This window comes from Syngnathus scovelli, chromosome 15 (genome assembly GCF_024217435.2).
Source record: "Syngnathus scovelli strain Florida chromosome 15, RoL_Ssco_1.2, whole genome shotgun sequence".
NCBI lineage: Eukaryota > Metazoa > Chordata > Actinopteri > Syngnathiformes > Syngnathidae > Syngnathus > Syngnathus scovelli.
Window position 1 is genome coordinate 9,714,220 of NC_090861.1, and position 26,502 is coordinate 9,740,721.

The following is a 26,502-nucleotide window of genomic DNA, read 5'->3' on the forward strand; positions in this document are numbered from 1 at the left end:
TTTTCTAAATTTCAGCGACGGCTCTGTCACAATAATGCGACCAGCGCGTTGCGGTTGCGCGTTCGGCGGTGCGCTGCAGTTGTGCGATTGGACAAAAATGCGCAAATAAAAATGCTTAAAAAAGGCGTGTTTTTTTTTTTTTTTTTTTGGGCTTGGAACGGATTTTTTTTTTTTTCATGTAATGGGGAAATATGATTCGTAATTCGAACGATTCACTTCTCGAACAGCCTTCTGGAACGGATTGTGTTCGAAAACCGAGGCTCCACTGGAAATGTAAATGTCGGCCGTGTTTTAGGAATGGCAGAATTCCATCCAGAAGAACGCGGGGCTGGCTTTCATTGAGCTTATCAACGAAGGAAGGTAAATGTGACTGATTTGCACAAAATGAAAGAAAAATGCCTAAAATGGCAATGTTTTCGTTTACTTTTTTTCAACTACAATTTGAAACTGGCGTTCCAATCCAGTTTGTCAGCTTTTGCCGTGTGTGTGTGCGTACCTTGTCAGACTGCTGTGTCACGCCATGAAAGATCACATTGTGCGCGTGGCCAACGAGGCCGAGTTCATCTTGAACCGCCAGCGAGCAGAAGACGTTCACAAGCATGCTGAGTTTGAGGTACGTTTGCCTGGGGGGGTCTAAGAAATTCCAGAAAGGGAATTGGTGCCCCAAAAGAACATCCATTTCTTGAAAAATGTTTTTTGTCTAAAAGAAGGGAATGTATCTTGCACGGAATGATACCGTGTGTGCCTTTGCTCATTAAAATGCATTCTCCTTGAAATGTTTGGGCAGTCGAGCTGTGCCCAGTACGCGGCCGACCGTCGCGAGGAGGAGAAGATGTGCGACCACCTGATCGGAGCCGCCAAGCACAGAGACCATGTGACCGCCAACCAGCTCAAGCAGAAGATCCTCAACATCCTGACCAATAAGCACGGAGCCTGGGGCACCATGTCGCGGAGGTCGGTCGGCAGGGAAACCATCCGCTCGTGCTGGTTGCGCGTGTGCTGGTTGCGCGCGCGCGTGCTGGTTGCGCGCGCTGGTTGCGCGCGCGCGTGCTGGTTGCGCGCGCGCGTGCTGGTTGCGCGCGCGCGTGCTGGTTGCGCGCGCGCGTGCTGGTTGCGCGCGTGCTGGTTGCGCGCGTGCTGGTTGCGCGCGTGCTGGTTGCGCGCGTGCTGGTTGCGCGCGTGCTGGTTGCGCGCGTGCTGGTTGCGCTGCCCGTCGTTTGATTCAGCGGGTGGTCTTCGAACGTCACGACGGGGGCCTGATTGTCTCCTCGCCGTCTCTTTCAGCCAATTGCACGACTTCTGGCGTCTGGACTACTGGGAGGACGACTTGCGCAGGAGGCGGAGATTCGTTAGAAACGCCTTTGGCTCCACACACGCCGACGTGATGCTCAAAAGTCTCGATGATTACGGTCTGTGATTTTTTTCCCTTTCATTCATAAACAGCACGGCCGTGTGCATCTCTGAGATTCACCTCCTCACGCTCGGCGACGTCTTGTCCAAACAGCCTCGGGCGACGAGCACGACGGCGCCGTCAAGTCCAAGAAGAGCTTCCGCAGTCAGTCGGCGGTGGCGCAGAACCCGGACGCTGACTTAATGCTGGAAGGTGACGACGACGCCGTCAGCCTCCTGCAGGAGAAAGAAATGGACAACCTGGCAGGTAAGTCGGCTGGCTCGCCATCGGCTGGCTCGTGCTCAGCTGGTTGGTGCTCGGCGCCCCCCTGGTGACTCAAGTGTCTTTTGTTTCTAGTGCCTTTCCGACCCCGACTTTTTACGTCCAGAGGCAAGTTGCGTGGGTTTCGAGACTAACGGCAGAACAGATGATAATCATTAACGCAATCGCATTGAACTTGATCGCGCAAATTGGAAGCCTTTGATTTGATTTTTTTCCCCCCAGAATTATTTTTTTTCCACTCAGACGCTCAGGTGTCACACTCTGACATCTGTTCGTCAACACCGTCTTTTCTGGCAGGCCCGGTGGTACTGAGCACGCCGGCCCAGCTGGTGGCTCCGGCACTGGTGGCCCGCGGGACGCTGTCGGTCACCACCACGGAGATCTACTTTGAGGTGGACGAGGACGACCCCGCCTTCAAGAAGGCTGACGCCAAGGTGAGGCTGCGCAAACAGGCGTCACCCACCCACAGACGGCAAATTGTTATGGTGGGGCCCGTAGGTGCTGGCCTACTCGGAGGGTCTGCACGGCAAGTGGATGTTCAGCGAGATCCGAGCTGTATTTTCCAGACGCTACCTGCTGCACAACACAGGCCTGGAGGTCTTCATGGCCAACAGAAGTAAGAGGCCCGTCTGCTTGGGTGCCCGCTCGGTGGGCTTGTGGAAAATATCAAGTGGTGATTTCCCTCTTTCCCGTCAGCGTCGGTGATGTTCAACTTTCCCGACCAGGCCACGGTCAAGCGGGTGGTCTACAGCCTGCCGCGGGTGGGCGTCGGCACCAGCTACGGTCTGCCCCAGGCCAGGTGGGTTTGGCATGTGTTGGGCCGGGCCGGGCCGACTCAACGTCTCTGACCGTCGTGCGTGTGCTTTGCCCGCAGGCGGATCTCGTTGGCCACGCCGCGTCAGCTCTTCAAGTCGTCCAACATGACGCAGCGGTGGCAGCGCCGGGAGATCTCCAACTTTGAGTACCTCATGTTCCTCAACACCATTGCAGGTGAGCCTTGTCCAAAAGAACCTTTCAAAGAATGGGACCAACTGATTTTTGGCTCTCAAAGCTGCACTCACATGACGTTGGCATCCACAGGGAGGACGTACAACGACCTGAACCAGTACCCCATCTTCCCCTGGGTGCTGACTAACTACGACTGCGAGGAGCTGGACCTCACCTTGCCCGGCAACTTCAGAGATCTCTCCAAGGTTGAACAGTGTTCTTTGCCAAAAGACATGTTGGCCTGGCACGTCCTTTGTTGGCCTGGCACGTCCTATGCCAGCCCAAAATGGCAAAGTTGACGCCAGTTTGACCTTTTGCGGATGGAGTGCGGTGGCTCAAGTGTCTGTCTGGGGTTTCCCGCAGCCCATCGGCGCTCTCAACCCCAAGCGGGCCGCCTTCTACGCTGAGCGCTACGAGACATGGGACGAGGAGGGTGCGCCACCCGACCACTACGCCGCCCTCTACTCTACGGCGCACTCCACCCTCACGTGGATGCTCCGAATCGTGAGTCGAGCGCCACTGGGTCAGAGGGCTGCTTGCTCGGGGATCCAGTCAGACACGTCCATATGCACCTTTGTGTCCGCAGGAGCCCTTCACCACCTTCTTCCTCAACGCCAACCAGGGAAAGTTCGACCATGCCGAGCGGACCTTCTCGGGCGTTGGCCGCTCTTGGAGGAACTGCCAGCGGGACACAGCGGACGTGACGGCAAGCGGGCCGGCCCATTGAGGCATTTGCCTCCTCCACTGCCCTCTTTGACGATGCTGTGCTGGTCCCACAGGAGCTGATCCCGGAGTTCTACTACCTGCCTGAGATGTTCGTCAACGGCAATGAGTACGAGCTGGGCGTACGCGACGACGGGCTGCCCGTCAGCGACGTGGAGCTGCCCGTCTGGGCCAAAAAGCCCGAAGACTTTGTGCGTATCAACCGCATGGTGAGCCTACCCGAGCCCCCAGCATGAGCGTGGGTGCGGCGCTGAGCTCTAAAAGGCTTCTTCCTTTCCTGTCTAGGCGCTGGAGAGCGAGTTTGTGTCATGCCAGCTGCACCAGTGGATCGACCTGATCTTCGGATACAAGCAGCGGGGTCCCGAGGCCGTGCGGGCGCTCAACGTCTTCAACTTCCTGTCCTACGAGGGCGCCGTCAACCTGGACAACTTGGACGCGGCGCAGCGAGAGGTCAGCAGGCTTGGCCCTTGGGTCCGCATCCCGTCCAGGCTCTCCCCGCTGACACTTACATGTCCCCGCAGGTGATGGAGGCGCAGATTCAGGCGTGCGGGCAGATCCCCTCGCAGCTCCTGATCGAGCCGCACCCGCCCCGGTCCTCCGCCATGCATCTGGTGAGAGCAACGTCCTTGCCATTGCTTTTGTCACGCTCAACAAAAAAAGTTGCGCCTTTTGCCACTTAGCACCCAGGCTACCTTCATGTAGACCACTCCGCCCTGGACCCGCTCCCCCACTACCCTTACCCTGCCCTGTCCCGCCCCTTACTGTCAACCTGCTGGGACCCTGGTCTCCCACTAATCTTGCCTTTTTTCCCTGCCCCTCCTCCCCTCCCTGCTCATCCTCTTCCTGCCATGGCCCGGCTCTCTCTCTCTGTCTGTCTCATCAGTGTTTCCTTCCTCAGAGTCCTCTGATGTTTAAGGATCAGATGCAGCAGGACGTAATCATGGTGCTTAAGTTCCCGTCCAACTCTCCCGTCACGCACGTGGCCGCCAACACACTGCCTCACCTCAGCATCCCCGCCGCCGTCACCGTCACGTGCAGCCGCCTCTTTGCCGTCAACCGCTGGCACAACACCGTCGGTTAGTGCTCCCTCTCATTCTCCAATGTTTTTTTTCAGTTTTTTTTTTTTTTCTTTTTTTTTAAGCCTTGGCCAAGATACAGACAAGACAATAGTGGGCGATGGTGTCATTCCCGACAAGCCCTCCATGGATGTTCTCGAATCAAAGAGATGGGATGGCACTTTTGATTCATTCGACATGAGGCTCTTAAGTTGGAACACATCTTGTCGGAAACGTCTGGAAACCTTCCAATTGTATCATCAGAAAGGCAGATGTGTCGCAGAAGATGATCAAGGAGTGTTTTAAGTGTGTTATGTTGGACTCCCTCTAGGCCTACGAGGTGCGCCGGGATATTCCCTGGAGCAGGCTCACCACCTTCCCATCGAGATGGATCCCCTCATAGGTTGGCGTTTTTCTCGTGGTTGACCGAGTGCGGGAGGGCAAGGCAGCGAGTAAATTTCCCGCCCCAATGTGTCCAGCCAACAACTCGGGCACCAACAAGCGCCAGATCACGGACCTGGTGGACCAGAGCATCCAGATCAACACGCACTGCTTCGTGGTGACGGCCGACAACCGCTACATCCTGGCATGCGGCTTCTGGGACAAGAGCTTCCGGGTCTACTCCACCGAGACGGGTATGAGCCGCATTTCTGCTTACGTTTGCCGAGTGCCTTTTCAAGCCTGAGTGCTCCCCGCCCCGCAGGGAAGCTAACGCAGATCGTTTTTGGTCACTGGGACGTGGTGACATGTCTGGCCCGCTCCGAGTCTTACATCGGGGGAGACTGCTACATTGTGTCCGGCTCTCGGGATGCCACGCTTCTGCTGTGGTACTGGAGCGGGCGGCACCACATCATCGGCGACAATCCCAATAACAGTGAGCGCCCAAGGCTGTTGACCGGAAGCCGAGGCCTTCTTTGCCAAAACGTTTTTGCTGCAGGTGACTACCCCGCCCCACGGGCCGTCCTAACAGGACACGACCATGAGGTGGCGTGCGTGTCCGTCTGCGCCGAGCTGGGATTGGTCATCAGCGGGGCCAGAGGTACGATGAGCGAGCTGCCTTGCCTCCCTCCTGGGGTTCCTGATCTGAATTCTCTCCACATCAGAGGGCCCCTGCTTGGTGCACACCATCACGGGCGACCTCTTGAGGGCCCTAGAAGGCCCCAAGCTGTGCCGTCAGCCGCGTCTGATCTCGGTGTCCAGCGAGGGCCACTGTGTTATCTACTATGAGCGAGGACGCTTCTGCAACTTTAGCATCAATGGCAAGCTTCTGGCTCAGATGGAGCTAAACGACTCCACGCGGGTGAGGCTCAGCCTTAATTGCAGACCAATAGCATTCGGCATGCCTCGAACCCTGTGTCTGACCCCCGGCAGGCCGTCCTGCTGAGCAGCGATGGGCAGAACCTGGTGACGGGTGGCGACAACGGCGTGGTGGAGGTGTGGCAGGCCTGCGATTTCAAGCAGCTCTATATCTACCCGGGATGCGACGCTGGCATTCGTGCCATGGACCTGTCGCACGACCAGAGGTGACCTCGTAGGGCCGTTACCGTGGAAACCCATCAGCAGGGAAACACAGGAGCCGCGTTCAGGGCGGCCGCATTCGGAAGCCGGAAGCTGTCGCCTGCCGCCCGCCGCCTGACTTCTTGTCTTTGCCGCAGGACGCTGATCACTGGCATGGCGTCCGGCAGCATCGTGGCGTTTAACATCGACTTCAACCGCTGGCACTACGAGCATCAGAACCGCTACTGACACTGCGGGAAAGCAGCTCTCCAGGTACACGAGAAGACGACTTGAGGTTCTGCTTGCTTTGACGGGACTCTCTCTCTCTCACACACGCACACATGCGCGCGCACACACACACATGCACGCACACACGCACGCCTGAGCCCAAAGACGACACAGCCAACAGAGTGCGGATCGGTCGCCGGTGCTGGCGGGTCAGGTTCCGGGTTTGATGGGTTCTGCTTTAACGCTTGAGTGAGCCAGATACTCTTTGCCGAGATGATCCGCCTTTGGGTTCCTTTGAGGATTTGTCCTCTTTCCTTTTGTGTAAATCCAACTCGGCCTCTTTTTCCTCGAATTGAACGAGAAGGGCGAACGAGGGTGATGATTTTTCTTTTGCTGCCTTTTTCTTTCTACATTTAGTGATCGTGGTGTCAAATATGTACAGAACAAGACTTGCTTTTGCCGCCGGCCCCGTGTGCTCACATTATTGAAACAAAAGCAATTTTTTTTTCCTGTTTGCATTTTTTTTTTTTATCCTTCCCGATTCGGCTTTCTTTCTGATTGCGAGGCACCCATTCCTCGTGGGGGCTTTAATTGTTCTGAGGACGGGCCAGGTTCTTTGGGTTCCTTCTCGTCCAGGGCCAGGGTGAATTCTTTGTGCATCGATGTTTGTATTTAAACGCTCACGTGTGAAGATTTTACAGCAATATAACAACGAGCGTGTGCATGACCGGCACGGCGGCCGCACACGCACGTAACTCCAGCCACACACGCACACATCCAAAAACCAACAAACAAAAAAAGTTAATTATTTTTGGATCTATGAAACCCTGAAGAACTATTGTAGTCATGTTTTATTGCAAAGATGTAAAATATGACGTGAGTTGGAAAAAAAATCTGTACGAAAAATAAATTATGCAAAGAATTTAAGGTCTCTGCCTTTTTCTTGACGTATGTCACACATGTTGTGCTTCGTGTTTTTCTGCGGTGGTTTCCCACAAAGGATTTTGTTTTGGTGCATAAAGGGTGTCTTTGGCCACAAGAAAGTAATGCAAGGCTCATCCATATCATCCTCTGTAATCCTGCTTTGTTCACCAACACAAAGCAAAGGAGAGAAGAAATGTTTCAAAATGCTGATTTGCCGTCGAATGAATTTCATTCGCCCCAAGTTTTTGCTACAGCCCAGCTGCACGTGTCTTTCTGTGCCCACACGCGAGTGCACGTGAGCCTCAGGCACACAGCGAGGAGACGGTGGACCTCCGCGAGGACGAGATGCTGCCGATCTCCACGTTGGTGAAGGAGCTCCGAGGCTCGCCGCAGGATGAGTCGGACGACGAGATGATGTTCTTCAGCCTGTGGAGGGCGGTGACCAGCAGGGTTAGCAGGAACAGCAGGAGGCCCAGGAACAGCCACACGTACACGGACACGCCTCCAGCTCTACCCGGAGACGACATTGACGATCTGGGAACGAACGTGGGAGAGATGTGCCGAAGGCTTCCGTTTTCCACCACTGAGGTACCGCTTTCATCCATCCCGGACATTCCGACTGCGGCAAAATACTGCAGATCCTCATATGTGGAAAAACAAAAAGACAGCTGATATGTGGTGCATATATAAAGTCTACACACCCCTGCTCCAATGACAGCACACCTCCATCAACATGACCTGCCATGTTGCATACCCCTGTATCCACGGGGTAGGCCCTCGTCGACTACTGCATCGCTTTTGATTTTATTTTTCTTGTGGTCACACATACACACACACATGCACACCGTCATTGTGGAAATCGAACTCATGGTGCCTGCACACAAGATAGCGACCCCACGCATCGCGTTTGATCTTGTAAAGGGGTTTGCGCGCGAGCGTGTGTGTGCGTGCGTGCGTGTATGTTTGCTTTCACGTAGGTGTTGGACGCCCCTCATTTGGGGATGCGTGTTCGTTCGTTTGCCCGTCTATGACGTCCGCTCTTCATTGTGAGCCGAGCGCTTGATAATTGGTCTTAATCGGGTTGCTTTTTGTCTCCAGGCAACCGGGCTCGCGGGTCACGTTCTACTGAAAACGGGCTCGCCCCCTCGTACGGGCTCTCGCTTCGTTCGTTTCTAACAAGCCGTTTGTTTGACTCCGCTCATCGTCCACGAATGCATGTTTTTGCCAGTTGAAGGCAGTGTCCTTCACCAATAAAGTCTCTCTCCTCAGAGGATCATCGTGTCATGGAGTAATGGTTGATGTGTGACAAAATGACATATTTGGAGCGTGTGTGTGCGAGGGCGCTGCGTCTCTCTCTACATGATGTGTTACTGTGCTCATCTCTCAGCCGGCCCGTCATTCATTTGTGTGTCTCCACACGCCGAGCGCAACTGCGACTGCACGCCCTCCCTCAATCATGTCTCAGAATTTGAGCGGGGCTGGGCAGCGAGTGTTGAGTGCCACCCGGCTCTCGGCGTGTAGTTCATCGCGCGCAGTCTACGCTATTCGATTGGCTCAACTCAGCATTTGATCGTTCGCATTGATCTGTCAACGTGCCGCGCACGCGCTTCCTTTGAGTAAGAGTGGAGTCAACACAGGAAAAGGCGCTGAACAATTTGAATGAAAAGAAGCTACAGCCAGTCATTAAGCAAACCTGATTAGAGAATAGATGTTGCGCGGACCTCACTGCAGCTCCACCTCGCCTCTTCCTCTGCCCGGATGCTGTGATAGGCGCACTTCTCTGCCTCCCCTCGCTCTCTCGCCCACTGTGTGTGGCTATAAATTTTCTGGGGCCGCTTCTCCCAATTTGCGGTTAATCTGAAAACGCCCCCCCCCCCTCTTTGTTCAAAATAAATTGACGTTAAAATCATACATGATAGAGTTGACTGTGAAAAAACTCATCACAATTATTTAATTTTAGAAATATTTGTTTTTATTATTCAAAAACAAAACATTAAATGGATTCAAGATAAAATGTAATAAAAGAACAACAACCATCTGAAGGAAAATGAAATTACAATTTATATTGCAAAATATTGGTGCATACAATGACAAAAATATGCACCAAGTTTGTAGAGAATGCTATAAAATGCACAATAGTTGGTTAACGCGGTTGGTTAAATAGTTTGTTAAAGCTTTACTGCATTTATCTGAAAAACCCCAGACCTTATTAACCGTAAATAGGGGCATGGAGATGTCAGTTTCGGAACGGAGCAGGGCGACCAAATGCAGCTTAGACCAGGGTTTATTGAGGGAAAAGGTAGTTGGAAGGGAAGATGGACCAACAGAACCGGCAAACTAACATAACTTAACGGACCGACCGACAGACTGGCTAACTGAAGCAGAACTTACAAAGACGAACCAAAAAACAAGAAACAAGACATCATAGACGAGAAGACATCAACGATCCGACAAGGAGTTGAAGTGAATTTTGAACTTTATGCGTACCTGTATGTTGCACTAGATGATCCACTAGTAGCAGTAAGACTATCAAACTTTATTTGCTGTACAGAGAAGCTTTAGTTTCAGTAGTGTATAAGTACTTAGTAGAAGATAGAAGGGCCAGTTATCCGTGACCAGGGAGAATTCAGTTGCAGCAATGTGTGCAATCCTATAATAAGGTAAAGTGGCTGTTGTTGTCCATCACCAACAGCGCTGGTCAAGATCTCCTTTTTAGGACTGAAGTAAACTAGTAGATTGAAAACTACAGCTGTTACCCCAAGCCGTGACATCAGCTTCTTAGGGCTTTTTTACATCCATGCCTTGGGCCACTCAACTTTTTGGAAAGACTTCACTCTGACATCGGTTGAATAAAATCTTTTCCCAATCAGCCGTGGGTCCCTGAAGTGCTCATTCGTCGGGAAACAGCCACCGATCACCGAGTGTTTTTTGGAGACCAGCGAAGCAGCAAAAACCATATACCACAGAGTGACACGCAGACAGGACTTAAATACGAAACAGGTAACGAGAGGCAGTTGACTGTGATTAATACATTGATTGTGAGTAGACACAGGAAGGGAGGGGCGAGTACACAGACGCGGACAGAATCCATGACCAAACACATAACAAAACAACCGGGGACGGGTCGTGACAGGAGAGGGAATATCATCCTACAAAGGGCAGAAAAGACCGTTTCTGTAAATGGGGCAAGGAGCCCGCTTTACCTACCAATTCAAAATAAAACCTCAATGATCGGTCCCTGGAGCATTTGATGAAATTTCATTATGTGCAAAAATGAAAAGTCAAATGTTTTGTTTTTGTTTGCTCTCAGTTTCATCCAACCATCCACTAAGATGGGCATCGGCCGGTGCCCATCTTTGTGGGCTCACATCAATACAAATGTGGAATTTATAGTACTGTAGTGGCACATATGCAAACTCACGAGAAGACAGCTATTTGTCATGGAGGTACGTATGTTTTAGTTTTAAAGCCAGTACAATCCAAGTAGATTTTGTGAATTGAACAATTTCTTGTTGTCATGGTAAGCAATTTATACCAATATGACAATGGTTGTAACTTTTAGGGTGTTTAATTTATTTGGATACAAATACTCTGGCCGGTTCAGGGTGTCCCCGCCTACTCCCCCGATGACTGCTGGGATAAGCTCCAGCACGCCCGCGACCCCCGTGGAGACAAGCGGAACAGAAAATGGATGGATGGACGGACGGATGGGCGAGCGGGCGAGATGGATGGATGGATGGATGGATGGATGGATGGATGGATGGATGGATGGATGGATGGATGGATGGATGGATGGATGGATGGATGGATGGATGGATGGATGGATGGATGGATACTAAACTCTTTAGTTGTCACGGTCGGTTGTGGTGCAGCATGGAGCAGGACGACCAAGTGCAGCTTGGACCAGGGTTTATTGGCGGAACTCAAAAGGCAACTGACATGACATAGCAAACAATAACTTGACTGACTGACCGGGACGTGAAACAAGACAGCAGGACATGACGGCACCAAGACAGGACAACACACCGAACGACAGGAACCAAAACCAATGACCAAAACCAAACCAATAACAATACCAATACCAATACCAATACCAATAATCCGACCGGGAGTGAGGGGCAGACAGGACTTTTATACACGACAGGTAACGAGAGGCAGGTGGGAACAATCACACTGATCATGGGCACACAGGAGGGGAGGGGCGAGCACACAGACAGAAACCAAGACAGACACATAGTGGAGCAGTTGGGGGCGACGTGACAGAACCCCCCCCACAAGGGACGTCTCCCGACGTCCCAAAAAAAAAAAAACTAGGGGAACCGAACCGCGCCGCACTCGGGCGGCGACTTGGGGAACCGCACCGCGCCGCACTCGGGCGGCGACTTGGGGAACCGAACCGCGCCGCACTCGGGCGGCGACTTGGGGAACCGAACCGCGCCGCACTCGGGCGGCGACTTGGGGAACCGAACCGCGCCGCACTCGGGCGGCGACTTGGGGAACCGAACCGCGCCGCACTCGGGCGGCGACTTGGGGACAGATCCGCCCTCGGGCGGGGACTTAGGGGACAGAGCCGCACTCGGGCGGGGACCTAGGGGACAGAGCCGCACTCGGGCGGGGACCTAGGGGACAGAGCCGCACTCGGGCGGGGACCTAGGGGACAGAGCCGCACTCGGGCGGGGACCTAGGGGACAGAGCCGCACTCGGGCGGGGACCAAGGGGACAGAGCCGCACTCGGGCGGGGACCTAGGGGACAGAGCCGCACTCGGGCGGGGACCTAGGGGACAGAGCCGCACTCGGGCGGGGACCTAGGGGACAGAGCCGCACTCGGGCGGGGACCTAGGGGACAGAGCCGCACTCGGGCGGGGACTTAGGGGACAGAGCCGCACTCGGGCGGGGACCAAGGGGACAGAGCCGCACTCGGGCGGGGACCTAGGGGACAGAGCCGCACTCGGCGGCGACTCGGGGAAACACAACCGCAATCAGCGGCATACAAAAGTCAGTGCCGCAATCGGCGGCCACTCAGGAAGTCCGTACGGCAATTGGCGGCGACTCCGGAAGTCTGTACCGTGATTGGCGGCCACTCACAAAGTCCGTACAGTGATCGGCGACACTCGGAAGGCGGGGCTCTGCGCAGCGGCAAGAGCCATCACGCGCCGCAGCAGTGGGAGTGGAGCCAGGGACGATCGCGGGTCCGACGCAGCTGGCTTGGATGTCTGGCGACGCCCGCAGGTCCTGCAACGCAGGGGTGGAGCCCGATGGCGGCCGTGAGTCTGATGACGCCGGGAGGCACTCCAACGGCGGCCGTGGGTCCGGCGTCGCGGCACCAGAGTCCGATCGCGGCCGCAAAGCCGCTGCCGCCAGAAGCACTCCGATGGCGACCGCGGGTCCGGCGTCGCGGCAGCGAAGTCCGACGACGGTCGCAGAGGCGATGGTGCCGGGAGGAACTCCGATGGCGTCCGTGAGTCCGACGTCGCTGGAACAAGCTCGGACGACGATCGGGCGTCGCAGCGGGAGCTGGTGGTGGAGGGGGGTCCAAGCGCTGGTCGTTGTGATGGTCGGATCATTCTGTCACGGTCGGTTGTGGTGCAGCATGGAGCAGGACGACCAAGTGCAGCTTGGACCAGGGTTTATTGGCGGAACTCAAAAGGCAACTGACATGACATAGCAAACAATAACTTGACTGACTGACCGGGACGTGAAACAAGACAGCAGGACATGACGGCACCAAGACAGGACAACACACCGAACGACAGGAACCAAAACCAATGACCAAAACCAAACCAATAACAATACCAATACCAATACCAATACCAATACCAATAATCCGACCGGGAGTGAGGGGCAGACAGGACTTTTATACACGACAGGTAACGAGAGGCAGGTGGGAACAATCACACTGATCATGGGCACACAGGAGGGGAGGGGCGAGCACACAGACAGAAACCAAGACAGACACATAGTGGAGCAGTTGGGGGCGACGTGACATTAGTACTTACTGATACAGCTACTTGTCCATACCACTCGTATTCTGATAGTGCTATTGGTATCAGAACTCACCAATATCAATGCCAAATTACTGTTTACACTATTACTCTTGAAGAAATTAAAATGTGAGAAATTGCAGATACTTTTCAAGACCATTCATATTTCAAGACCTTTCTAGCTGTGATTGTACCCGGTCATCCCTAGTTATTTTTTCACTATGCATCATGAAACCTGCAGTACTTTTCAAATGGCATTTCTAATTGTTTGCAGTCCATAAGATGTTCAGATGCAATGGTGGGTGCATCAAATCATATTATCTTTGCTACTACTGTGCAATGACAACTGGATTCTTGACTCATCTTCAAAAATGCCAATCTGCAGAAACAAATGACGATTTATTGGGTCAGGTATGTGTATGTATTTCTGTATGGAGGTGCCATTTCATTTTACTGGTGTAAGTATGATGTCTATACCAGGGCTGTGGACTCGGACTCGGACTCGGGGACTCGGACTCGGTCGGACTCGGTCATTTTTGCCGGACTCGGTGCTGATTTTGACCGAGTCCACCGAGTCCAACAATAAAAAAAATACGTTAAATTTTATTTCCATCATGCTGCTGAGAATGCGCGTAGGAATACTGTCCACAGCCCTGCTTACGATCAATGCGACCTCGTTGAGTTGCACTTAGGCTAATGTTTACATTATGTACCAATGTCAAGGACGATTATGTCACCCAGCTTATATCATTGATGTGTTTCGATAGTTGTGGGGTCGTCACTAATTATTTGTGTTTAGATAAATGTCTGAGCTATAATGGTGTAATTAATGATTAAAAAATATTATCTTACATGTCCTGTGTTTCAGAATGGTTATTTAATTGGGCGAGAGTGTGTGTTTTCAAGCGTTTTGCCTCATGCCAATGGCACTCAGGGCTAAGGGTGGGCTTCAATGACTATTTTTGTAAAGCCACGCATTTAATACCATGTCAAATAACATATTAGAGTATAGGTTATGTTCCAATGTATCCACTTCTATCGGTTAAATTGTCAACCGTACATTTATGACTACGCCATGAGTGATCTACGTTATGAACTAGCACAACTCCGGTAGGGCAGGGAAAATGTTATCGATCCGACGTCCGATTGGAACGTTGCCTCACTTTTACGTCTGCGCTCTCAGCAAGGGATCCTATATAAGCCGAACCAGCCAGTGTGAAAGCAGTTGCGTTCGTTCTAATAGATTTTGATCTAAATTAGCCTTGAATAAAGACTAAGCAGTCACATGAATTAACAGAAAAAATGGAGAGCCGGACTTGGACTCGGACTCGGTGGTCAAGAGGACGGACTTGGACTCGGTGCAAAAATCCGACCGAGTCCACAGCCCTGGTCCATGTATCTTGTTTATTTTTCCTACTTGCACTATTCCACTCCTTAGCTTTTATATTGTTGTTTATTTTGTTCTGGAGGGTGCTTAGGGGTTAAGAATCTCACTTACTAGATGTTAACTTGGGGGCCTAGTAGCCTATGGATTTTTTTCCCCATACTTTTTTTTTCCCCAGCATGACATGCCATGCTTGCAGAGGTGGTGGTGCAAAATATTGATGGGGAATTTTGAAATTGAAGGATGCAACTGCATCTTCAACTCTGAAGATATTGAAAGGCTGTAGGACAGCATGTTTTGTAATTTTTTTTTTTTTTTTTATCTTTGTAGTTATGGTTGCAGATTTGCTCATTCCACTTTAGAAGGAAAACAGATGGCCAGTGGGTCCTTGGACCCCATTTTCCGCATCTCAAGGAAGAGAGCATTTGATGAGATTTTTTAAAATCACTAACAATCCTAACAATTTCAAAGATGGATCGGTATAGGTCCTGTATATTCCCCCCTTGCATTAGCTGTGTCATTATAACAATAATATATATAAATATTATTGATAGCATAATAACAAACAAGTTGTGACTTCCAAATATTAAATTTTCATGAAAGTTGACAACACGAGGTTAGCTTGGTTCGCTTGCAAGACCTCACATGAGTGAGAGGTATCACCCAATACATTTTACCCATCGACTAAAACGGCTTTCTTTTAGCTGAATTTCAGGTCTCTGCATGTCAGCCAAAGTTTAAGTTGTTCCACACTATGTTTGGCAACAAAACCGTGTTGGAATTTTGCTCCTGGTACATCGTCCTCCTCCAAAATGATGCGTGCAGCTGCAGTGGCCATTCCAATGTTTGTCCCGATGTTCACATACGCTGAATATTTATGCGCAAACGTGACGTCATTTGAGATAAACCCTATAGGGCAGGGGTCTCAAACTCCAGTCCTCGGGGGCCGCATTCCTACATGTTTTCCAAGTTTCCCTCGTTAAACACATCTGATTCAAATGATCAGTTCATCCTCACGTTCTGCAGGAGCCTGATAATTGAATCAGGTGTGTTTAACGAGGGAAACTTGGAAAACATGTAGGAATGCGGCCCCCGAGGACTGGAGTTTGAGACCCCTGCTATAGGGAGAGAATCGCCAATTTTATTTTTTATATTTTTCAAAATAAATTTTTACTCATTTATGCTAGCTTTGCGGGCTCGACTGGGGAAACATGTCACGTGACCGGGACGAGTGTCTTGACCTGAATTAATTGATCGTCGATAAAAAAATATATATTTTTTTCTGTGCGGCTTGGCGGCCTGGTACCAAGTGACCCACGGACCGGTACAGGTCCGCGGACCGGGGGTTGGGGACCCCTGCTCTAAAGGAATGTAAACCAACATTTGGAGCAATACTACATTGTCCTAAACCTAAAGGTTAGACACATGTGATCATTAATTTCTCTTGTTAGGAGGCCCACTTACATCGTCAATGACTGCTCTACCACTGTAATCGACATTTCTGTCTATATGTATGTACTATATATGTATGTATGTATTTCGTTATTTGTTTTACGTATGTATTTCGTTATTTGTTTATGTATTTCTCGTTCACATTTTCTTTCTTATCTTCCACTTCTTTCGGCTGCTCCTGTTAGGGGCCGCGACTGCAGAGCGATCGTTTCCATATCTTTCTGTACCGCCAACCATCTGCATGTCCTATCTTCGTCTCTGCCACACTCTCCATTATTTTGGCCAGTAGATTTCCAAGCCTCGCTTCTAACATTCTTTCCGATAACTTCATGCTTTGCTTAATCAACATAACAACACCTCTGTAGCTACTACAGTTCTGCGCATCGCCGTGGTCTGAAATAAGGAATAGAAGTCAACACCTTTCCGGGGAACTTCTCGCTTTTTAAAAATCTCCCCTGCCATCTCTCCTTGATAGTTCCATGCTGTCACTGGAATGTTGTCTAGGCCAATTGCCTTTCCACTCTCCATCTTTTACAAATGTCTGGGTATGAATTTTATCTATATTTATTTTTCTCACTCATTGGCGGCTCCACAGAGGGACCCTGGTGGCATCAACGATTTTGGTGACCTCAGTTAAACTGAGGTCAACAGAGGGAGTGAAGGAATGAGGTCGAAATACAAAAAGTCCTGCCTCGCTACAAAAACAGATATGCTCAAACCTCATTGAATAAAGTACATAAGCAGACAAGTATATTCACATATTAAATAAATAAAAGAAACATTTTAAGCATATAATTATACCTACACACCAAATCAATAAAGAAGACATAACTAGACATTTTTGATAAGTGGTGATGAGAAAAGTTTTTATAACTTTATGATCTGATATATTTCTGAGGACTTTGAAATAACAAATGACTTTTGATATATTGCCTAAATAGCTTAATGACCCTTAAGGAACTGTGGAATGCATGCCTGATGTTTTTTCTCTGAATCATGGACACGGCCAGAGTCGTCTTGACCGTTCAGTACTTGATTGTATCTTATGTTTTGACTAATGCTAGACGCCAGTTTTTGATTACTACTGAACGCTCTGCACAGAGGGAAATAGTTTGCCTAACAACGAAAAGATACGGTTGAATGAGGTACGACAGTGTATGTCCAAGATTGGAGAAGAATGTTCACAGGAAGGTCACGTGGAGATAAAACCAGCAGGTGCCAGAAGGAGCTACCGAAAGACTCGGCCAAAGATGATCGCCAAGGCCAAAAGACGGGAGGGAAGACAACAGCCCCCCTCCACACACACACACCAACAGCCCCCCACCTACACACCGAATCGCCCATAACCAGCACCACTCCCATGGAAGCAGACTCTCCTTCGAACTTGCCCCACCCCGAAGACTCATCGCCCATCAATCCCGGCCCACAATGTGCTACTGAATATAAAACTGATCTAACAACCTTGGACTTTGCCTTTTCTGAATGGAGACTTTCCGCTCTTGAAGGGCCCAGCGCTGTATTGTACTTTCCTGAAAACAGAGCTTTTTGAACAAGAATTGTGATTGAACTCAACCAATCTGTCTAAGTCTAATTTCTGCTTCAGTGTCTTTGCATTTTCCTAAATCTGAAGAAATCAAACGAGCACGCAGTGAGTAAATTGGATAACAGGTGATTGGCATTATATATATATATATATTGTGTTGGATTTTGTATATATATATATATATATATATATATATATATATATATATATATATATATATATATATATATATATATATATATATATATATATATATATATATATATATATATATATATTATATCCATCCATCCATCCATCCATTTGGATATATATATATAGCTCTTACCGCTGCCACATTTTCTGGAGTTCTGCGGCGGTGAAACGTCGGCCGGTTGATTTTCGTTTCAATGCTGATCCATTGGCTCTGAAGTTAGAAACCCATAACCAGATCGTGTTTCGATCAGGTACGGGATCACGTCTACCAAGTCTGAAGCGCAAACGGAACGCTCGTTGTGTTGCAGTTACAGATTCGTTCTTGATAAACGTTTCCACAATGAAAGCGCGATGCTCACCGGTCCAATTCATGTTAGAAACTGAAACGAAACAAAATAACATTATTCAAAAACCAAACAAAAATGAAATTAAACGAAATGAAAGAAAACAAAACAAAATGGCATTATATGTACTTTTCGAAAAAAAAAAGTTTCTTTAAACCTACAAATGTGTCAGATCATTTCACCGGACCCTGTATATATATATATAGTATATTGTGTGAGCAGGTGCGGAGTGGAGAGCAGGCTGTGGGAGGAGACTTTTGCAATCAAACTCACTTGACAGGCGTGGACACGATTTGTCAATGACTTATTTCAAATACGTGTTGCCGTCGCGCCATTGGCGTCTGAGAGTGGCGTAAGGAGACTTTTCCAGGAACTTTTGTCCTGTTTTTTTTTACAGGAAGAGACATTACACCATCAAGGTGAGCTAAATGATCCCGTTTTCTCTCATCTTTTTTTCCTCAAGACTTCAAATGACACCAAGTGTCTGCGAGCGTATACCGTTTGTGGACTTGAAATTTTTTCATGTGCTAAAAAGTGGAGAGCAAACACTCGTCATGCAGGTCGAACCGGGCGAACGTGACAACGCCAACTCAGCCGGCTGCGCTCGTCGTTTGTGGAAATTTACATTGCGCGTTCACTATGCATCAAGAAAAGAACCACAACTCGGACAATGTCTTGGCTGTTAGTAAAAGCATTTTGTTGTGCAGTGCTTTTCAAATCTTTCAAACCGAGAACCAATCAAAATAATTCTTCGCTCCCCAAGCGCCGGCGGACCATGTCCTTTTCAAAAGCAAGGCAGGTTTCATTCCTAAAAAGAGATATGTATTTAAAGGGCGTAATATCACTTTGAAGGTTGAGCCCGGGCTTCAAATGAGCAAAGCTTTACACATGTATGCGAGTTAGTAAATACATTCAAAAGCCAAATACAACTGAAAACGTCATACTTCAGTAAGTCATGAGCTGTTTGACAACTGACAACTGATTTTCCCCAGAGGGGACAATGAAGGTATTAATCAATCAATCAATCAATCAATCAATCAATCAATCAATCAATCAATCAAAACAAGTCCTGAACAAATTAGTTGAACTGGATTTGTGTCGTCATGGATGAATGGAGCAGGGTGACCAAATGCAGCTTGGACCAGGGTTTATTGAAGGGAGGAGGGGGGGTAGTGGAGACCAGCGACACAGGCCGGGCAGAGGCTCAGGGACAGTGGGCAGGAAACAGTAGAAAACAAACAGGAAGTAACAATAGACACCGGGCGGGGTTTGAGTAAACAAGAGGGAGCAGGTGACAGTCATTACGGTGATATGGGGGCGCGGTTTAGGAAAAGTTGCCGGCTGGGTCACATGAGGCACGGGCTGGTCATTTTATGCAGTTTGAGCATTGACCTTGACCTTTTTGTACGTGCCATGAGAGGGAACCCACACAACGAATCATTGTCAAATATTAGTCATCTTCACGGACGATGAGTGTGAAATGAGATTCCGTGGTTTAATGGTGTCATGAATTGGAGTACTTTGATGTGATATATTATTTTACACGTCTCGTTGGATGCGGCGTTATATAGCGATACAATTGAAGTCCGTGTTTGCTCTTTGTAGTTGTCATCTTTGATGTCGTACAGGACCGGTTCAGATTGCTTTTGTCTTATGGTCATATTGGCAGTCACTGTTTTGAATTTGTGAGTCTTGACAGCATCTCATCGTTGGTAGTAACACAAGCGGCCTTTCCCTTAGCATGGCAGAGCCGGCCGAGTTGCTGCTGATCAAGGACCAGTATGAGCTGGCCTTCAACTGCATGAGCCGTGGCCTGTCACTGGAGGAGGGCGGCGATCACTCCAAGGCGACTGAGTACTACTGCAAGGGCCGCGTGCACCTGGCACAGGGCCTGGCCGTGCCCACCAGGGGGGAGCGTCACCAGGGGCCCGCCTGGGATCGAGCCCGAGAGCTACAGTGGCGGATGGAGCGCGCCCTGGGCACTGTCGGCCACCACCTCTCCGCCATGGATGCCTCGCAGACACCCCCTCCTGCCCAGAGGCGACGGCTGCTCATGGACCTGACCCCCAGTCTCGACCCGGCGCGGCACCTGTACCCCTCCGTCCCCAACATCCTCCAAGTGCCACCGCTACCGGAGAGGAACGCGTCGCCCGTGGCAGCCAGGCCCCCGGCCAGGCCCCCGGTGTATTCGGCCTGGCCCGCCGATGGCCACCGCAGCCTGGCCAGTGGGCCTGAGAGTGAGAGTGAGCTGCTCCTGATCCCCTCGGGCGTGCAAATGTTCTTCCTGGCCCCCAGCGGGCAGGTGAGCGCCCTGTCGCAGCCCGGGTATCTTCGCATCGTCAGCTTTGCTGCCTGGCCGCCCAATGGGAGTGGGCCCGTCTTCCTGGACGTGAGTGCACCTTCTTTTGCTCCCTTTTCTCTCTTTGGGACTAACACTTGTTGTTAGAGATTTGCTCACTCCAACTTATTTTGCAAGAACCACACGGGAGACAAGCAAGTCCTTTTAGACACCTGCAGGTGGAGAGTTCACTCGCTCAAGGAATGAAGTCTGAACCCTCCTTCCTGCAAGGGCATATTTATTAGGAGGAACAGAGTGGGGGTGAGAGTGGACAGGTTTGGTGAACCCCCGGCCTCTGGTAAGATCAGAGCAGGGGGTGTTTTACGATGTTGTGGGAAACAGAACAACTTTGATTGCTTCCTCTGCAGCTGGTCAATCAAACAGAGGAAGCAACCACTTTATTTTACTGCGTTGTGAGAGCAAGACAAGATTGGTTAATCATTATAGTCTATATTCCAACATAATCCTACGATAAAGATAACCTGGAAAACCCTAACACTTGTGACATAGTTGAGTGGACTCAAAATTTCTGTTCTCCTCCTTGCTCGAGGGGAAGTGGAGCCCCAAATGTTCTTTGTCATTCTGTCCAGTGACTACATTTATTATTTTTTGCTTTACAAAAGCACTTATCATCGACATACAATGCCACCCTAACCCATCACAGACTCACCGTAGAACTGGTGAGACAAACGAACATATAAACTGTTGCGTTTTGTTCAAGATGTCCGTCGTTGAGCAAGGAAAACAAAGATGTGGAGTAATAGTTGGTTCTTTATTTGCAAGATCTTGGGTTGCTTCACGGCCGTCAGTACACAGTGCACTTCAGCAGATGAAAACAACAAGGTCAGACTCCAGATCAGAAGGTTTTATACTGTCCGCAAGCAGGAATACGGAAGGGAAGAAAAGGGAGGGGAAAAGAAGGAAAAACATATCCTCATAAGAATGTCTTGTTATCTACTGAATGTTTGTATCAATGTGTCATGACGTTAATGAGCTCTGCCTTATGTGTAATGGAAAAGTTACCAAGCTGTGTGTGCAGTGTCTGTGCTCTGATGGAGCAACTATGTTTGTATAAATTAAAAAGAGTATTTAGACATTGCTGTTGCTCCCGCTTCAAAACTTAGGTTCGCATAACATGCATATCAAGTACAAAAGTAACTTTAAGTACTTAACTGTTTAACTCCTTAACTTTGCGATGACGTGTATGAAGACTGACTGTTTTCTATATTCTCTTCCCCTGGGGCTTGCCTCCAAATCATCCACCTAAAAGGACAAGATTCAAGATTCAAGAGTTTTTTTATTCGCCATGTTTGAGCGTGCCAAACAAGGAATTTGACTTCGGTAAATCATAGCCTCTGTTCAACATTTAGGTGACTAACAACAACACTTAGGACATGTGAAGAACGAAAGATATTCTCAAACACCCCCTGATCTTAAACTCCCAAGAGGGCAAGGAAAAACTCAAAACTCCAGCTAGGGGAAATGAGAAACCTTGAGAAGAGACCACAGATGGGAGGGTCCCTCTTCTAGGATGACCAGGCTGCAATGGATGCAGAGAGGACACATAGTACAAACAGTGTAGACAAAAAAGGTGTGGCAAGCGGGATGTTATTGCACAGTAATGACTCTGAGACTCTAAGAGTGGTGTGAGTTCATCAGAGCGACAGCCTGGGGGAAGAAGCTGTCTCTGTGTCTGCTGGTTTTAGTGTACAGAGCTCTATAACGGCGTCCGGAGGGGAGTAGTTCAAACAGGCTGCAACCTGGGTGCGAAGGGTCTGTTGAGATGTTACTTGCACGTTTCCTGGTCCTGGACAGGTACAAGTCTTGGATAGATGGGAGGTTGATTCCAATTATCTTTTCTGCAGTCCTTATTGTCCATTGCAGTCTGTGCTTGTCTTGTTTGGAGGCCGATCCAAACCAGACAGTGATGGAGGTGCAGAGGACAGACTGGATGATGGCAGTGTAGAAGGTCTTCAGCAGCTCCTGTGGCAGGTTGAACTTCTTGAGCTGTCTCAGGAAGTACAGCCTCTGCTGGGCCTTCTTCCGGACAGAGTCTATGTGGCCGGTCCATTTCAGGTCCCGAGAGATTGTGGTTCCCAGGAACTTGAAGGTGTCTGATGAGAGAATAGTATTACTGCGGATAGTGAGGGGTGAAAGTGGTGAAAGGCCTCGCCTGAAGTCCACTGTCATCTCCACGGTCTTGAGCGGGTTCAGGTCCAGGTGGTTTTGGCTGCACCAGTGGACCAGCCGCTCCACCTCCTGTCTGTACGCAGTCTCATCACCGTTCTGGATCAGTCCGATGAGAGTGGTGTCGTCTGCATACTTCAGGAGCTTCACGGAAGAGTCACTTGCGGAGAAATCGTTGGTGTAGAAGGAGAAGAGCAGTGGGGAGAGGACGCATCCCTGAGGAGCTCCAGTGTTGGTGGTCAGGGTGTCAGATGTGATGCTCCCCAGCCTCACACGCTGTCTCCTGTTGGTCAGGAAGCTGGTGATCCACTGACAGGTGGAGGCAGGCACCGCAAGCTGGATGAGCTTCTGTTGGAGGATGTCAGGAGCGATGGTGTTGAACGCCGAGCTGAAGTCCACAAACAGGATCCTGGCGTACTTTCCTGGGGTGTCCAGGTGTTGCAGGATGTAGTGCAGTCCCATGTTGACCGCATCATCCACCGACCTGTTTGCCCGGTAGGCAAACTGGAGGGGGTCCAGCAGGGGGCCCGTGACATCCTTCAGGTGGTTCAGTACTAACCTCTCGAAAGATTTCATGACCACAGATGTCAGTGCAACAGGTCTATAGTCATTCACACCTGTGATGGCGGGCTTCTTGGCCACTGGAACGATGGTGGAGCTCTTGAAGCACGAGGGCACCTCACACAGGTCCAGGGAACGGTTGAAGATCCGTGCAAAGGTGGGCGCCAGCTGCTCAGCGCAGACTTTCAAGCAGGAAGGTGACACGCCGTCTGGGCCCGGTGCCTTCCTGATCTTTTGTCTCCGGAACATCTGGCGCACTTCCTCCTCGCGAATCTGGAGTGCGGGCGCGGCCTCTGCAAGAAAGAGAGTCGGTGACCACGGTGATGGAGGTGTGGACAGAGCAGTTGTGGGGGGAGGTGAGTATGTGGATTGTGCTGCAGGAGGTCCCGTTGTGTGGGAGGACCGATCAAACCTGCAGTAGAACCTGTTTAGCTGGTCAGCGAGCCTTGGGCTCTCCACAGGCTTCGTTTCTTGAAGCCCGTGATGGTTTGTCGACAAATTTCAATCCTAAAAACAGACTTCAGGGTAACAGGAACTGTGGTAAAAAAAAATCAGTTTTATTCGAGAAAATAACTAGGCCCATAACAAATGTATCTGCCCCCAAAGCCGTCGCCGCATCCACATCCCCCTCCACGAGGGTCTCCTCTTCCTCTGCCGCCGAATCCACCGCCACCATGTCCGCCATAGCCGCCATAGCCGCCATAGCCGCCATAGCCACCATAGCCACCACTGCGGCCGCCTTCTCCCTTGGGCCTGGCATATTCAAGCCTCATTCTGCGACCCTTAAGCTCTGTGTTCTTCATTTTTTCTCTGACTTTCTTCGCATCTTCTTCTATTCATCTTCCACACCAGGGGTCTCAAACTCAATTTACATGGGGGCCGCTGGAGGCAGAGTGTGGGTGAGGCTGGGCTGCATCAGGATTTCCACAAGAAAAGCACTGATAAAATATTCCAATGCTCTCAAATATCTTTATTTTCAACACAAAATAATGAATTAAATGAATAAAGAAAAAAAAAGAATAAAAAAATAAATAAATCTGTAATAAATGAATAAAATAATAATAATGATCATACAGCAGATACAGACTGAAGAAACCACATACTGGCTAGAAAAGCGCTGATAAAACATTCCAATGTTCTCAAATATCTTTATTTTTAACACAAAATAATGAATTAAATAAATAATTTAAAAAATGAATTAAAAAAATATATAAAAAATTTCTGCTTTAGCAATCATCTCACTCACGATGTAGCTAGCTTCGACTGCTGCATTATTCTGTGCTTGCTTTCTTAAAGAAATCTTGTTGCCTCAGCAGATGTGTTTTAAGACTGGCAACCCTTCTCAAACATGGACTGCAAGGCCTTTACAGTGGTGCTAAAAGCTAGATTTATATTTTTCACCACTATCTTTTTGGAGGAAGGTTAGGGTTAGGGTCCCTGTCCATTTTAGACCTTAAAACACAAGATCGTTAGAATGTTCGTTTAGTTTAAGTAACAACATTGTCATATCATGACTAGAAAAAGACAGCAAGTTAGAAAATCCTTACCTTCTCCGTCAGACTTTGCCCTCTTGGCAGGAGGCGTGTTCGTCTTGCCGCCAGCCTTCCTCTTCGCAGCTTGTTTTGCAGTCTTTGGACTACGCTATATGTGTAGCTCGCTAGTTTGTAATTTAGCCCTTTGTGCATGAATAAAATTAGCATGAATAGACCCTCATCACAGGCGGTTCGATGGAACACTGGTTAGCACGACCGCCTCACAGTTAAGAGGGTGCGGGTTCGATTCCACCTCCGGCCCTTCCTGTGTGGAGTTTGCATGTTCTCCCCGGCCCGCGTGGGTTTTCTCCGGGCACTCCGGTTTCCTCCCACATCCCAAGAGATAAAACGATTCACTAGACTCATCTTCCTCGTACTCACTTTTTCCTTTCTTGGCAACTTTGCCATTTTTGACCACTTTTGGTGGCAGAGTCTGTAAAACGTGACAATCAGGCAAGTGGTTAATTCTCTGACAAAATATTCATGACAAGTGGAGTGAAAAGTTTTCATACCTCCTCCTCTTCACTTGAATCTTCATCCACTTCTTTGGGAGGTGGAGGGGCTTTTTTCTTCTGGTTTCCTTGTTTATTTGCTGCCTAAAATTAGAAAAAAATAATATCAAGTTTCCTTCTAAGTCAGGGGTGTCAAACTCCTTTCCTCAGGGGCCGCATTCCTACATGTTTTCCAAGTTTCCCTTGTTAAACACACCTGATTCAATTAATCAGGCTCGTGCAAAATAATAATCATCCATCCATCCACCTTCTTCCGCTTATCCGGGGTCGGGTAGCGGGGGCAGCAGCTTTAGAAGGGACTCCCAGACTTACCTCTCCCCAGCCACTTCATCCAGCTCATCCTGGGGGATCCCAAGACGTTCCCAGGCCAGCTGAGAGACAGTCCCTCCAGCGCGTCCTGGGTCATCCACGGGGTCTCCTGCCGGTAGGACATGCCCAGAACACCTCGCCAGGGAGGCGTCCAGGAGGCATCCTAATAAAATGCCCGAACCACCTCATCTGGCTCCTCTCAACGTGGAGGAGCAGCGGCTCTATTCCGAGTTTCTCCCGGATGACCGAGCTTCTCACCCTATCTCTAAGGGAGAGCCTAGACACCCTACGGAGAAAACTCATTTCGGCCGCTTGTATCCGGGATCTCGTTCTTTCGGTCACGACTCATAGCTCGTGACCATAGGTGAGGGTAGGAGCGTAGATCGACCAGTAAATTGAGAGCTTTGCCTTTTGGCTCAGCTCTCTCTTCACCACAATGGACCGGTACAGAGTCCGCATTACAGCCGACGCTGCACCGATCCCGCCTGTCGACTTTACGGTCCATCCTGCCCTCGCTCGTGAACAAGACCCCAAGATACTCCTCCACTTGGGGCAGGGTCTCATCCCTGATCCCGAGAGGGCATTCCACCCTTTTCCGACCGAGAGCCATGGACTTTGATTTGGAGGTGCTGACCCTCATCCCAACCGCTTCACACTCGGCTGCGAACCGCTCCAGTGAGAGCTGGAGATCACGTCTTGAAGAAGCAAATGTCACGATCGGGTGGAGCATGGAGCAGGACGACCAAGTGCAGCTTGGACCAGGGTTTATTGGTGAACTCAAAAACGGCAACCTAACAGACTCGGCAACTGACATGACCTAACAAAACCTAACAACGAGACTGACCAAAAAGACGTGAAACAAAATGACAGGGTGACATTACCAATGACAGCAACTGGAACCGAAAAGACATCATGACGTTAACACACAACAATGATCCGACAGGGTGTGAGGGGCAGACATGACTTGTATACATGACAGGTAACGAGAGGCAGGTGGGAATAATCACACTGATCATGGGCACACAGGAGGGGAGGGGCGAGCACACAGACAGAAACCAAGACAACAGACACATAGTGG

The 26,502-nt window shown here is 49.8% G+C and overlaps 3 protein-coding genes across 24 annotated transcripts in view; 2 read left to right on the forward strand and 1 right to left on the reverse strand.

The window, feature by feature from the left end:
* Positions 1-7,084, forward strand: part of nbeaa (neurobeachin a) — a 35,470-nt gene extending 28,386 nt beyond the window's left edge. For 10 of the 21 annotated variants that reach the window (XM_049743109.2, XM_049743097.2, XM_049743098.2 and 7 more), the window contains 23 exons: positions 296-360; positions 505-613; positions 788-954; positions 1,285-1,409; positions 1,505-1,657; positions 1,970-2,106; positions 2,171-2,288; positions 2,369-2,471; positions 2,547-2,662; positions 2,753-2,865; positions 3,023-3,163; positions 3,246-3,365; positions 3,439-3,591; positions 3,668-3,832; positions 3,904-3,993; positions 4,266-4,458; positions 4,769-4,840; positions 4,917-5,072; positions 5,141-5,311; positions 5,375-5,476; positions 5,541-5,737; positions 5,809-5,960; positions 6,093-7,084. In XM_049743109.2, the coding sequence (XP_049599066.1) occupies positions 296-360; positions 505-613; positions 788-954; positions 1,285-1,409; positions 1,505-1,657; positions 1,970-2,106; positions 2,171-2,288; positions 2,369-2,471; positions 2,547-2,662; positions 2,753-2,865; positions 3,023-3,163; positions 3,246-3,365; positions 3,439-3,591; positions 3,668-3,832; positions 3,904-3,993; positions 4,266-4,458; positions 4,769-4,840; positions 4,917-5,072; positions 5,141-5,311; positions 5,375-5,476; positions 5,541-5,737; positions 5,809-5,960; positions 6,093-6,183 (3,009 nt within the window). In that variant the 3' untranslated portion in view covers positions 6,184-7,084. Of the gene's footprint in view, positions 1-295; positions 361-504; positions 614-787; positions 955-1,284; positions 1,410-1,504; positions 1,658-1,969; positions 2,107-2,170; positions 2,289-2,368; positions 2,472-2,546; positions 2,663-2,752; positions 2,866-3,022; positions 3,164-3,245; positions 3,366-3,438; positions 3,592-3,667; positions 3,833-3,903; positions 3,994-4,265; positions 4,459-4,768; positions 4,841-4,916; positions 5,073-5,140; positions 5,477-5,540; positions 5,738-5,808; positions 5,961-6,092 lie in introns of all 21 variants that reach the window. The other 11 variants (XM_049743093.2, XM_049743101.2, XM_049743102.2 and 8 more) reach the window with 3 other exon arrangements.
* On the reverse strand, positions 6,805-8,885 carry LOC125982543 (serine-rich and transmembrane domain-containing protein 1). Of its 2 annotated transcripts, none has more exons than XM_049743318.2 (2): positions 7,810-8,885; positions 6,805-7,727 (listed from the first exon to the last, which is right to left on the reverse strand). In XM_049743318.2, exons 1-2 carry the CDS (start codon positions 7,819-7,821, stop codon positions 7,389-7,391), a joined length of 351 nt encoding a protein of 116 aa, XP_049599275.1. In that variant the 5' UTR covers positions 7,822-8,885; the 3' UTR covers positions 6,805-7,388. The 2 variants fall into 2 exon arrangements, with proteins under 2 accessions (XP_049599275.1, XP_049599276.1); XM_049743319.2 differs by having other exon boundaries at positions 8,780-8,882.
* Positions 8,886-18,240: 9,355 nt separating this feature from the next.
* The window catches only part of sparta (spartin a), a 28,559-nt gene continuing 20,297 nt past the window's right edge, over positions 18,241-26,502 (forward strand). Inside the window, exons 1-2 of the mRNA XM_049743238.2 lie at positions 18,241-18,404; positions 19,726-20,374. Coding sequence (XP_049599195.1) covers positions 19,727-20,374 — 648 coding nt within the window. The 5' untranslated portion in view covers positions 18,241-18,404; position 19,726. The remainder of the gene's footprint in view (positions 18,405-19,725; positions 20,375-26,502) is intronic.